Genomic DNA, 15,034 nt, shown 5'->3' on the forward strand with positions numbered 1-15,034 from the left:
AGTTTAAAAAACGGGAAAACAAAGATGATAATGTCAAAATGACAAATGCTTTTGTACGAAGTGCTGCTTAAAAAAAGATACTACTAAAAAGATACAAAACATATTAATGAAACTAATTTTGAATAAAGATGGTTGAATAAAGATGGTAACGTTATTTTCTATTTTAGTTTTGATTTGTTACATTTTTTGCATAAAAATTTTGGTTGATGTTGAAAGTTTAAAGATACATCACCACAAATTGTAAAGATGGCGAGTGGAAAGAAAAGACACCCTAATAGGAACTAATAGCTATAACCCTTATAACCTTTATTTGTCAGTTTATATCAACTAATTTATTATAAAATTGTTTGCTGATTATTTATCTTTTTCCATTTACTTCAAAGTGTTGGGGGTGATGGGGGTAGCTCTCTGAATGCCTATCACAATATTATGTGTGTTTTATTTGAAGCCTGAGTCTTTTTTTTGTAACGTTTTTCTGCTCTTTATTACATTATTATTACATTAGTATTTTAACACAATAGCTTTTATTAAAAATCAAGATAATTTTCTTTTAAACTGCACCCCATAATTAGTCAATGAAGAAAATAATTAAATGTATGATTATTTTCAGTTTTGACTACACAGTTATGTGGCATCTTACATTTGATTAGGATAAAAAATCATTAATGCAGTGATCTATATTATTTTGATACAACGTAATACATAAAATGCAGATGTGAAAAACATAAACCATGTAAGGTAACCATGATAATGGTAACCATGATGATGGTAACCATGATGATGGTAACCATGATGATGGTAACTATGATGATGGTAATCACTGCACCGTTTGTTTTAAAGTTAATAAATGCATTTTGTACTTGACACAATTTGTGCTAAAACACAAGTTTGTCAGCGCAAAAAGTTTCTCAGCTTAAACACAACAAAAACCTATAATAAAAACAGTCATAATAAATGCCTTTTGAAATGGCAAATACTTTCCATAAACCACATTTTGAACATCAGCTTTCTGAAAGTTTCCATAGTTTTTTTAGCTGTAAGTTATTGTTACAACCCTGCAAGTCACTAATTTTTCAAGAAATAGCTTCAATTCATCTTAACAAAAGTTAAATGAGCTCAAAAATTCAGGATTAGCAATTAAGCAATTACACAGAAGTAAAGGTTGTCAATAGCAACCTAAAATTCTATAAAAAAATTACTTTGACGACTTGTCTGCAGCATCGATTTCCTATTTGCTGATTTCTATAAAACAATAAAACACCGTCTTAATTGATGCAAAATGCTGCTCATTTCATCCAAATTTTTTTAGAATGGTGTCTTCAAGCTTTCATTACATAATTTTTCAAAAATGAAAGTATTAAAAAGGCCATTAAACAAGCAAATAATCCATTCCTGACAGTTTGTAAAGTCTGGTAGTCCCGGCAATATACAAAACTCTCATAATGCTATGAAAATATCTATGAATAACTGTGCAGCAAAGTTTACACTTATTTATTTTTGCAGATGTGCTTAACCTCAATTTTTACCCTTTATTTTCTTTATTTTTGAAATTATTATGTAATTAATAAAATTTTATTTAAAAATTATTAAAAATGTTTTATAAGTTAATAAAAATTGATTGAAGGTATTATGTACTTATTTTATGGCAAGAACCTAAAAAAAGTACATTCTGTTTCTAAATATTGAAACCAAATTTTTAAGTTGAATTATGCTGATCAATTAGCAAAATCGTCAAGTGTTAAGAATGCAATGGTTACATCAACACATTCAAAGTTTGTTAAAGCACTGCTAAACAAAATTATTTTAAGTTATTAAAAATTTAATGATTAAGAATTTAATAAGTCATTATTGCAAAAATCATAAGCATCAATGCTTTCTCATGGCTAGCTGCCATTAATAATATCAGTGCCAATATTAATATACCCTTTGTAAGATTTCCTTTTCAACTTGTTATTTAATTCAATGATAGTCCATCATTAAAGAGCTAACAAGATTTTCTCCAATCGCAGTCACGTAGTATTGCAATGCTACAAAAGTATTTGCTGTGATAGGTTCCAATCAACAATCTAAAGCTACTTTTCAGTTTTTCTAGGATGAGATAAATAGTTATCAAATAAATTTTGAGCAAAACATTTTTTTGATACTTTAGATATTACACTTTCAGGGATTGTGTAAACACCAAACTTATTTATGTTTACGTTTATTTCAAATTAAAAAATTTCACAAAATTGCAGTCTTTAGATAAAAATAAAGAGCGTGGGAACTAAAATCTAAGTATATTTTTTCAATTTTTTTACGTTAGGTGCCCCAAGAAGTCCTTTTGGTCTAATCACAGTCCACCGCGCAAGATCATTTGAAAGGAATTTTGCACCTCCTTCCTTACCGATGCTTTAAAAATTGCCCAGAGGTGGTGTTGAACTGCGGATCTCTAACTTCTGAGGCAAACGCACTTACCACTGCGCTATGGCTGCTGTAAGAATAATTAATATTTATTATTATATATATATGTATATATATATATATATATATATATATATATATATATATATATATATATATATATATATATATATATATATATATATATATATATATATATATCATACTGAAATATTATACTAAATTTAATTCCTTATACTATACCAAATTTAATTTCAGCCTTAGTGCGGCCGTGGCGAAGTGGTTAGAGCGCTTGGTTTATAAGCAGGAGATCCAGGTTCGAGTTCTGGACAAATTTTCGCGTCACGGTAAGGCAGGAGGCGCAAACTTCCCGGTTAAATGCACTTCCGCGGTGTTCTGTGACAAGACCGTTAGGACTTCTTGGGGCACCTAAAAATAAAAATTAAAAAAAAAAAAAAGCCTTTTTGTCTCCATTATTACTGAAAAAGTGCTACTTTGATGGCATTTTGTAAACATAATCTCTAATAAGCTAAAGCAGTTCAAGACCTGAGTTCTTAATTGTGTAGTAATGCAGGAGTTAAACTAAAACCAAGTCATAATACAAAAAGTTCAGAATATTGATATTTTTTACTCATTGATGGTATTTTCCAATGGAAATGCTCTTTAATAGTGCCATAAAATGACAATTTTTTGGTGTAAAACATTATTTCAAGTTCAACTCCGGCGATTATAAATAAAGAAAATACTCTTAAATTTCAACCTAAAAGTCTATGTTAATCTTAAGAGATCGTGTTTTTAAGTTAAAAAAATCGCTAAATATTAAACATTAGGAAAAACGAAAAAGTAAAATTAAACTAACAAAAGTATTATGAGCTTATTAATTTAAGTCTGCAAAATAAGCACGAGTGTATTCATTCACCTTTATTTTATGTAGAAATCCATTGCTAGTGACTTAATTTTCTTCAAACATTTACGCCTTTTGTTAATGATGATAACCTTTGGTTGGTTTCTATGAATGTTTTTTATGCACTCTGTATAACTTTTAATAAATGCATTAAACATAAACTGGTTAAACTGGCAATACAAGCTTTTAAATTATTGGTCATAAACCAGATTTAGCATCATTAATTTTTATAATGCAGAATAAATACTTATTTCAAAATTTTTCTTGATACAAAAATGTGCGTTGGATAAGTAGCAAAAAACTTTTTGCCAAAATATTTTGTAATATTGCTTTTGTTTTTTATATAGACAAAAGGATTCTTTTAAGTTTTGAATGTTTCGATATCATTGATAAGAACTTCAAATACATGATAGATGTAGTTCTAAACTAAATCCTAGTTGCTTAACTTCATTATTTCTTTAACTTTAACATTATTTCCAGAGTCTGAGCAAGTAGCAATTCCTTTTAATAAAAAAATCTCAATGAACCCAAATTATTCGTAATGTTCTTTGTTTCGTAAATTATCGTTCTTTGTTTCGTAAAAATTCGTAATTATCTTTGTTTTTAAGTATTTTTTGGTCAAGTTTTATGTTTCCTAATTAGAATTCCTAGTTGACAGTGAAGAACTAAATGCTAACGTGTGTTAAATCTTTTTTATTTTTTCTGATTACAAGCAAAGTTAAGATTGAGTTCTTAACATATTATTAAAATACAAATTCAAACAAATAAAATACTAAATTAAACAAATAAAGTACTAAATTAAACAAATAAAATATTGAATTAAACAAATAAAATACTAAATTAAACAAATAAAATACTAAATTAAAATTATGATGTTATTCAGTGACGGATCCAGCATTTTTTTAGTGTTAAGGCTAACTTCGAGATGTGAAACTAACTCAAAACATTTGTATGTTTATACTTATGTCAAATAATGATGCTTCGCAAAAAATTGCAATGATTGGAGGCTGGGAACAAAATAGCCCTTAACTTTCATCCCTTACTACCCCAAACGTGAGGGGCAACAAGTTCATAAAACATTTTCTGTACTAGTCTCAACTAGATTTATATTCATCGATAAATTTCAAGTTTCATAGTATTATCTCTCAGCGTTAAAAATTATGATCATATAAAATTTGTAACCCCTCAAATTCAGGGAAGTTACAAATCTCAAACGCCAAAAAGACGCTGGATCCGTCACTGTTAAGGAAATGATTTCAAAAAAGTATACTTAAAGAAACAGAACGATTACTTAAGGAGCATTTACTTAAGAATTCCTAAGGAGCAGGAAAAATAAATAACTTCAATAATGAAAAAGCAAACCTCAAAATTATTACCCATAGATTAGACGCGATAGAAAAAGATAATAACAACAATAAATGAAAAATATTGAATATTGAAAAAGATGTCTTAATTTTCAAGAAAATAAAATATCAAAAAAATTACCACAAATAGAAAAATACTATAACAATGAAGTAAATATATTATAGAAAAAGACAGTAGACTTGAGTAATAGATTAAGAAGAAATAACTAACGAATGGATAGATTACAAGAAAAACCAGGAAAAAATTGGGATGGTTGCAAAAAAGCGGTAAAAGAGCTAATTAAAAAACAACTTAAAATAACAAGTCAAGTGGTAAATGATAATTTATCACTTCACTTGCCATAATTAAAAGAGAATCATCGGTAAACTTTTTAGGTGTTGAATTGGACGAAAATTTAAGATGGAATTTTCATATAAAAAGTCTTGAAAAAAATTTCTAGAAATGTAGGAATGATTTATAGAGCAAAACCATTTCGTAATTTTAAATTACTAAAAGGTTTATACTTTGCTTTTATCCAAAGTTACATAGCATACTATAATATCGCCGAGGCAAGTACAAATTAGACACTAGATAATTGGTCTCGAGTCTCGATTTCTCGTCTGGTATCGGTGCGATACCATACCGTATCGGTATCAAAATCACGCGATACTGGTATCGAAAGTATCGTTAATGTTGGTACTGTTTGGTATCGTTTGATCTCGATGCGATACTTTACAGTATCAACTTCGAGATCACTGGTATCGAAAGTATCGGTTATGTTGGTATTGTTTGGTATCGCTGCAATACCATACAGTATCGATATCGAGATCACCCGATACTGGTATCGAAAGTATCGTTTATGTTGGTATCGTTTGGTCTCGGTGCGATACCTTACGGTATCGATATCGATAGTAGTATCAAAAGTTATCGGTTATGTTGGTATTGTTTGGTACCGATAGTATCATTTGGTATTGCAACCAATTTTTATAAACAATTTGTAATTTGAAATAGTAAATTCGCATGATTAATGAGATATATATGGTTCATTTCTTATAAAAAAAAGTTTTCTAAGCTGGTTGTATGACATCATGTTTATCATTTAATTTCTCATCTGGTATCTTTGTTTTAATTTAAATAATTGTGTCGTACCACTTCTGTATTTTAATTTCTCATCTGTTATCCTTATTACCATTTTTTTCTACCGTGATTAAAAGGAAAGAAAAGATTTTTTCAACATTTATTTCTATATTAAATTTTTACAAATTATTAAATTATGTTAAACAGTGTGTAAGGGCGGACAAAAAGGTAAGGAAGGGGGTGGTATTCGGAGTAACTACCCCTTCCCCTACCTAAGAAACGTCAAACTTCAAAATATTATTGATAAAATTAAAAAAATAAGAAAAAATAAAAAAAATTTACATAACCATTCAATTTATTTATTATTACTAACTATCTTATAACCTTTCTAAAATCATTCTAAATATCAAATTAAGCAGTTGTTTTATTTTTGAAAAAACGCAAACCTTATTTTTTATTTATTTTTTGGTCCGACTACCCCCCTAGAACAATGACCTGGATCAGCCCCTGCAGTGTGTAATTTTCCATGTCGTCATTCCAACTCTATCGAATTTTTATTTCAGTCAAGCGAAAATTTTCTGTGTGATATAATCTCCAAGGGAATAGTTTTGCAATCATTAAAGAGTGTTTTTCATATAATTCTCCAAAGAAAATTGCTTGTGATGCAATGGTTAATGATTATTCTAAACGAGTATTAGAAATGGTTTTTTAACTATTATTAATTAGAGTTTTTCATATAATTCTCTAGAGGGAATTGCTTATGATGCAATCGTTAATGATTATTTTAAACGCTTATTACAAATGATTGTTCAAAAGGAATTGATTTCGTAACAGTCACTACAGTTATTTTAATTTAATTAATTGTGTGATATCGCATTCATATTTTAATTTCTCTTCTGGTATCGTTATTTTAATTAAATCTCTCGTTGTATCGTAATTCTCGCTTTGTTCTGTGTTCAACATTCAACAACTAAACTTTAGGTTTAAACAATTAAACATAAGTATACTTTAGTTATTTAAGAAAACTAATCTTTAAACGTTATGCCATTTACAACATCTTTAATCTGGGATTATTTCAAGAAAAATATAGGTAAGCACTACTCACTAAGTATTTTTTATACTTTATCTCAAAAGGTAATTGCCGGCAATGTCGGGAAATAATTCTAAAATTAATTACCGGCAGAATTATTGTTACATATAATAACTTTATAGGTCGTAAATTTGCGTGGTCAAGTGGATAAAGTTATGGCATTTAAGCACGGAGTTCTAGGTTCAAGTCTTTCATGAGAATTTAATTTTTTTCTAATTTGCTTTTAACTAAAAATGCATGTTTTTTTTACATTTTTACGTTATTACTATTATTGTTTATTAACTATCAAGATTTAAAAAAAAATTAATTTAATTGGTGGAGCAATAATTCGTAAATCGCAAAGCACAGTGTGCTAAATTGATGGTCAGGTGTATGCCGGCCCACTCTGAATTTGTTTTTGTTTCATATAAAGATACCTATTAACTAATTGTAAAAAAAAAATTAAATTCACGCCTATCAAAGGGTCTTTTTTTGGTAATAATATTTCTGAAATTATTTAACTCTTTTGACATTTTTTAGAGGTAAAATTTACAGTAAATACCCCCAAAACTTAATTTTGCCTCAGGACCCAAGTGAGTTCGAAGCGTCCCGACTCTGTTGTTTTTAATAAAAATAAAATAAAATAATAAGAAAAAAGTAAAACAATTTTATTTGTTGTTAAACTTTATTTTACATTTTCAGGAGAATCTGCTCTGTGTAAAACTTGTGGGAATAAGCTTGCAACAAAGCAAGCAAATTTTACTGGCTTGCGAAACCATATTCAAATACAACATTGGAAGTTATTCATTGAACTTCAAAAAAAAGAAGACGAGCGGAAATCACAAGTAGATGAAGAACTAAACGTAATCGAGGCAGGTGCTTCTGGATCCGCAAAAGATGTAGCCTTCAAAACTCTCACTCTCCCAAAGAAGGCGGTTAAAAAAAAGTGGCCACTTCAAGATCGGCAAGCACTCAGTAGCATCTTTGATTGCTGCTGAGTGCTTTACGTTCAATTTGATTCTGAATTTGATGCTGATTCTGAAAATTTTAAAAGGTTTATGAACAAAATATTACCAAATGCTACAATAAAACATTCAACGACTTTCTCAAAAAACAAACTCCTTCAGCTTTACAATACACTGAAGGTAGTAATGCATGAAGTTATGGAAAAAGAGCTCATAGATCTTAATCAGGTTGCCATAACCACCGACCACTGTACATCTATGGCAAATGATTCATACATGTCCGTGACATTACATTAAATCTCGCCAGACTTTGCCCGAAAGAAATTTACATTAGAAGTGTACCTATTCAAAGAGCAACACACTTGTATCAACATTGCAAAAGCACACTCTCATACCCTGAATCATTAAAAAAAATACCCAATAAACTTTGTGTTATTGATCAGGCATCAAATATGGCATGTGCTCTAAACAACAGTGTGTCTCTAATAACTAAAGAAGAAGGTTCTGTTACATGCAGTGATCACAAACTCAACACTGCACTTCAAAGAACAGTTTAGGGTACTCCAAAACTGAAAGATGCTTTTCTTAAAGCCAGCTCACTTACTACCAGCCTTCATAAATTGACACCCTTCAGTGCTTTGTTGAAAGATGCTTGTTCTAGGTTAGATGTGAGTTATCTCAGAATACCCTCCACAGTAACCACGAGATTGAACAGCCATTACGATATGCTGTACGTCATGCTTCGACTGAAGGTTCCACTCATATACTTACGCGATACAGAATGTGATGATTGTAAGAAAACCGTACCTACAGATGAACAGTTCCTACTCTTTGAAGCTGTTGTTCCAGTGCTTAAATCTGTTAAAGAATTATCAGTTTTTTTATCTTCTGACACAGAGATCCGAACTGACATGTCACTGTCGAAAGTAACAGCACTCATTAACTTCATCGAGAAAGAAAAAAATAATTATGTTACTCATGGAAACAACAAAGTAGCAGAAAAATTCTTGGAGGACTTATTATCAGAACTAAATAAGAGATTCCTAAACAAAGGCCATAAATTACCCGCATTTGCACTAGGACAATACCTTCATCCATTTTTTCGTAGACATCTTCTTGATGTTGACGATGAAAATATTCACAAACTGGTTGAAAACCATCCCACAACCAAAGAATACTTTAAGAATTCTTCATTGTCTGTCTCAAGATCCAATAAGAACAACGGTAGTAACGATTCCGTTGCTGATAATGCACAAGGTTGGGAGGAAAATGAGTACAATATTATTTTAGCAAAGTATAAGGAAGATACTAATTCACATCATATACACGAAAACCCTCCTATTAAACTTGAAATGGAAAAATACCAAAAAACAATAAGATCCAAAAATGCAGGAAAAACTGACACCTTAGCATGGTGGAAGCAGCATGCAGCGAAACTTCCTATCCTTTCGGGTGTTGCAAGATCTTAGTTGGCAACTCCACCAACCTCTGCATCTCCTGAAAGAGCATTTTCTGCTTCTGCCCTTGTCATCACTGATTGTAGATACAATCTCAATAGTGACAAGACAGATAAGCTTGTATTTATAATGCAGAACTATTCCGCTCTTGAAAATTACATTAAAAAGTGACCCATCGTACAAAAAAATGAAAGTAATATAGGACATGAATCAGACTTATCTTTGCCATTATTAATAGAAGAAAATCCTAAAATACCAACGAAAGTACGGCAAAGGAAAAAACAACAAATGGACGATAGCCAAAGTATTGTAGATTATTAAAAAACAATAACTAAATCTCTAAAAAGTAATTGTACTTGTATTTTGTTAATAAAAAATTCAATAAGTCACATTTTAATTTTTTGTTTTTTTGTTTTATTGTGAGTCTCGATTTAAGACATTGCGATACTATACGATTCTTTTTATTATCGGTATCGTTTGGTATCAAAGCCATACTGATAATATCGACATTGGAACATAAGCGATACCACATGATACGAGACCTTTCTTCTCGGTATCGACTTATACGATACCGATTATCTAGTGTCTAGTACAAATCATACAAAATTAAAAAAGCTTTATAGTAAACAAAAATATCCATGTTGAATTATTTTTGGAACAAATAGAGCAGAACCCTGTGAGCCTTTATTGTGTTTACATGGAGCTTTAAATAATTGTAAAATAAACTTACATGAACTTTTAGTTTTTATGTATTAAACTAAGCTAGGAATGTTGACAAAAATATTTGAACCCTATTTTAGTGAAATCTGCCATAAATATAGCAAAAGATTCGCAGTAAACAACTTTTCTGCCCCAAAATATAGTTTAAAATTGAGTTCATACTTAATTAAGTGGGCCATATATATGGAATTTATTTTCAGATATTACAAGTAAAAAGAAAACCACTCTTAATCGATTAAAAAAAGAATCTAAACGGTTGTTCTTATTTATGGATCTCACTATGCTAGAGTTTAAATGTTTCTTTTAAATAAAGTAAAGCTCTAATAAAAAATCAAGATAACTAAAAAAAAAAAAAATTCTTTTAAAAGAATGTTATTATCTCAATCCACGGTAACAAAGTTTATTAATGATATTACTCTCTTAATATAAATATATGTATCTTTTTTTACATCTTACATCTTTTTATTTTATTTTATTACAAGTATATAATCGTTTTTTTGCAACTACAGATAATGTAAGCATTTTAGCAAATACTAATTACTACTTTGTATATTTACGCCAATATAATATAATATTTATAAATCACGATTTTATAAAAATGGGGCTCGGTGATAAGACAGAATTATGTCTACTTCTTGCTCCATAACTTGTTTTGTTGCATATATATTAAATTGTATTTATTGCAGAAGGCGAACTAAACGTGTTAAAAAAAAAAAAAATCGGAATTAGTTTTTTGGTAAAATAAATTACTAGCTTTAGACCATTTGTACTGAACTTAAATAACATTTAAGTTCAATACAACATCAAAATCATTTCTTTAAATGTTCTTCATTGGTATTTTCATTTTAACTTAAAGTTTTGAACTTTTTTCACAGCAAAACGCATCCGTATGCCACAATGTTTTTTCACAACGTATACAACGTCCATATACCGCGATGCTTTTCATGCAAAAATAAGGTGTACATAATTAATAAAAGATTTAATTAAAGATTTATGAGAGTATAGAATGAAATCGGTAGTGGGAAAATATCATCCGATACCATAAATTCTCTTTTTTTGTATAACTACTTATAAACACCTTTATAACTAAATATACGCGTAAAAAAAAAATTTCATAATTTAATAATCTTATAGCCTGTACAAATACTTTTCAACAAACTTAAAAATTTTTAATTTAAATCACCAAAAATAAATCAAAATAAATTTTTTTTTTGATTAAAATTATGATCTAAAAAATAGAAATTACATAAAAATAAAGTTATTAAATAAATATTTTACCATAGCTAAGCAAACGTTTCCCTGATAAGAAAATGTCAAACACGATAAAGAGAGGCAATGATAGCAGACGCTGACTTTGAAACGAATTGAGTATACGCCTTTCAAGAGAACTTAGTAGTGAAAGATAGTTCGATTAGTCGTAAAATAGAGGAGTTATTTACAAATCGAGGAGGTATTTATAATTAGAGGAGTTATTTACAAATAAAGGAGGTATTTACAAATAAAGAAGGTTTTTACAAATAAAGGAGGTATTTTCAAAATGCCAAAGTTATTAGTAGTTATTAACTAATTTTTTTGCAACTTTAATTAAGAATTTTTTTCAAGAATAGAATATATATTTTTGTCACCTTCAAATACTTTGAATGTAAGATATTGAATGTAAGAAATATTATTAAAATTGGTGAGAAATAATACATGACCAAGAATGGAACCTTGTTGTATCCCAGAGGTTTCTAAAAATGAAGAAAAGTGTTGGCTTTTAAAGACAACATTTTTACATCATATAATGCGAGCCAATGGAGAAGACCAGCATACCGAATCAAAAGCTTTTGGTATTTCAAAATCAATAGCATTAGTATCGCAAATGCACCTCCTTCTAATACAAAATAGATTTTTTCTGTTATAAAAGTTAACTTAGTGATAACCATAGTCTTCTTTTTGCTCCGGTCAATTGACCGGGAGAACAAAAGATTTACTTAGGTAAATCTTATATTCATGTACTTCGTTATTGTAAATCTTTAAAGGCAAAATATATTTAAAAAGAATCTTAGTTAACTTTATAGTTAACAAGTCATTTGTACAACAGGAGGATTGAAGTTGTTAGAAAGTTGTTCAACTCAAAATAAGATTATAAATGGTTTCCTTAAAATAGATTTAAAATAGGTTTCCTCATTTTAAAGTTAGACATGTTTTCTAAATGTTTATCAGTCAGACATGTTTTCTAAATTTTTCCTATATGTCAGACATGTTTTCTCCATGTTTTAAAGTCGGACTTGTTTTCTGCATGTTTTTATATTGGGTTAGATCAAATTCCTTTTTTTATTTTTTTACTAACCACTTCTTAAATTTAGTTACCAAAATGATTTGTAAGACAATAAGAAATAAAATCTTAAAAATTCTTATATTATATTCTATTTAAATCAAATACATTTCAAATTCTATAGAAGATAAATTTAAATATGAGTAACATATTTATTTATTGAAGTTAAGCTAAAACGTAATTACTACGTACCTGACGTAATAAGGTTACGTATGTATTACGTACTTATTAAGTAAGTATTATGGACCTATTTATGGAAAATTATTAAACATCAACTTCATAATCATACAAATAATATTCATCTGTATAAGGATGAGGTACTCCTGATTTGTGCATAATTTTTCGGAGCTTGTTCAGTCTTGTTCCACATGTATTTTGCACAGAATACCAGTCTCCTAGCTTTTCATACGATTTGGGCTTCAAATCAATTGAATTTATCATTTCGCATATTTTGCAGCTCCATGCACGTGGTTTGCCAAGTTTCCAAGTTTTTTTATACTCAAAATGTTTGTTATATGCGTTATCATTTTCGTCTAAATACTTTATGTAATTGGCAAGATCTTCAATTGTGTCAAAATCATTCACATCTATATAAGAGTTAGGTAGTGCTATTTTTTTGTAATTTGCTCCTCCCATCACTATGGGAACTGTATGTCCATCTAAAATTGTTTCAGAAAACTTTTCAGAAACATAATCTTCACAAAACGAGTTTTCAAAAGCTAAATAAAACTTGTAACGTTTGAGCCGTGCTTTACATTCAGCTGTACCTCGTTGACACACCGGAGGAGTTTTATCTTTATAAAACTTATTGGCGCAATTACCAAATACATCCACATTAATAAACTCTCTTAACTTATGAATATAATGTTCTCTCATGCAACCACAATGGCTTATTCCACTCCATATTAACTTGTCTTTATCTTCAGCGTGATTTCTAAACGGTGTTGATTTTTCATCTAAACTTTTTTCCTCCCAAGAGCCCCATTCCCAGTTGTATGGAACAAAAATATCCGCATCATGACGATATCCCATAGTCCAATTAAACAACCCATCATACAAATAAGGTTCAGGTTTAGCGTTATGAGGACACTCGTGTAGAAAATATATCCAGTAAGAGTTCGGGTTTCGATCTTTTTGAATCTTCAGTAACTCTCGACGAGTCAACATATCACTACCAAATGCGTGAAAAAGAACTACGTCAGCTTTACTAAGCAGCTTCTTGTTATAGGTTACTCGACAGTTTTGAACTTTACATGGGTGTCCGCCCCAATTGTTCCATTTTTCAGTTGTTTCTAAACCTGTCCATAGTTTACTACCCCATAATGTATTGTAAATTAGAATAAGTTTAGGTTCAATATTTTCGTTCGTTGTGTTTAAAACAAGCTCTCGTGAAATTTTTTTATTGCCAAGATATCTTAAGATTATAATAAATGACACAACAAGCAGTATGAAGTATACTGAGTATCTCAACTTTTTAGCACTATTTCTAGATAATGTCATCGTTTCTAAAAAAGGTATAACTATTATAACATTTTTGACATGTTTTATAGAAAACCAAAATTAAAAAAAATAAATAACAATATCACATGAACAAAAAATTAGTATCACACTATGTAATACCGAGTTATTATTATTATTTTTTAGTTCTATTGGTTTATAACCAAAGCTGCCATCTTCAAATACAGTAATAATCAACATTTAATAAAAAGTGGCACGCTAAGCAAAAAACAGTTTTAAATAAACGCTTTCAAAAATACACCTTCGAAAAAAAAATTATTTTCTATAAAACACTTATACATAGTATAAAAAACATTCAGTTATAAATCTCTAAAAGACTTAATCATCAATTGCAATTTCTGTTTATAAAATAAGTAAAAGAGCTATTATTTAAGTAATCATTAAATACTCTGTTATTGTTAAAACAATTGCGACGATATTTTACTTAGCAACAATTGTGATTTTACTTTAAAACTAATGGTTGATTGTTTCAGGAAGTATTTAATTAAAAGTAATTTTTTTTGTTGGTAAAAATTTATTTTTATGTATGTATATATATATATATATATATATATATATATATATATATATATATATATATATATATATATATATATATATATATATATATATATATACATATTATGTATATATATGTATATATATATACATATTATGTATATATATGATTATGTATATATATATACATATTATGTATATATATGTATATATAATATAATAATATATATATATACATACATAATTTTATGTATATGTATATGTATATATATATATATATATATATATATATATATACATAAAAATTAATTTTTATGTATATGTATATATATTATATATATATATATATACATATATATACATATATATATATATATATGTATATATATATATATATATATATATATATATATATATATATATATATATATATATACATATATATAACATATATATATATATATATATATATATATATATATATATATATATATATATATATATATATATATATGAATACGATGAATATTTATATAGTTGTTTGTTCATTGAATTGACGTCAGAAGACGTCACAAAATGCCTTTTTTATATTAGATTAAAATAGATAATGTGGAACAAAAATTTAAATAACAAATTTACCTAAAAGATAATAAAATAATTATGCTCATGGCAATAATCTTTATAAACCAATGTTTATAATGACATCAGTGTTTTTTGTTACGCTTGTAAGCTTCTGAACCATATAATTTATTTTAGTTATATTTT

General features: G+C 28.3%; 1 protein-coding gene across 2 annotated transcripts; it reads right to left on the reverse strand.

Annotated features, from left to right (window-relative positions):
• Positions 1–12,322: 12,322 nt before the first annotated feature.
• Positions 12,323–14,074, reverse strand: LOC100205137 (glycoprotein 3-alpha-L-fucosyltransferase A). Of its 2 annotated transcripts, none has more exons than XM_065809263.1 (2): positions 13,874–14,074; positions 12,323–13,758 (listed from the first exon to the last, which is right to left on the reverse strand). In XM_065809263.1, the coding sequence occupies exon 2, from the start codon at positions 13,751–13,753 to the stop codon at positions 12,518–12,520; it is 1,236 nt and encodes a 411-aa protein (XP_065665335.1). In that variant the 5' UTR covers positions 13,754–13,758; positions 13,874–14,074; the 3' UTR covers positions 12,323–12,517. The 2 variants fall into 2 exon arrangements, with proteins under 2 accessions (XP_065665335.1, XP_065665334.1); XM_065809262.1 differs by having other exon boundaries at positions 14,013–14,067.
• Between the last annotated feature and the right edge of the window lie 960 nt (positions 14,075–15,034).

The sequence above is a fragment of the Hydra vulgaris genome, chromosome 11 (assembly GCF_038396675.1).
Source record: "Hydra vulgaris chromosome 11, alternate assembly HydraT2T_AEP".
In the NCBI taxonomy this organism is placed as follows: domain Eukaryota; kingdom Metazoa; phylum Cnidaria; class Hydrozoa; order Anthoathecata; family Hydridae; genus Hydra; species Hydra vulgaris.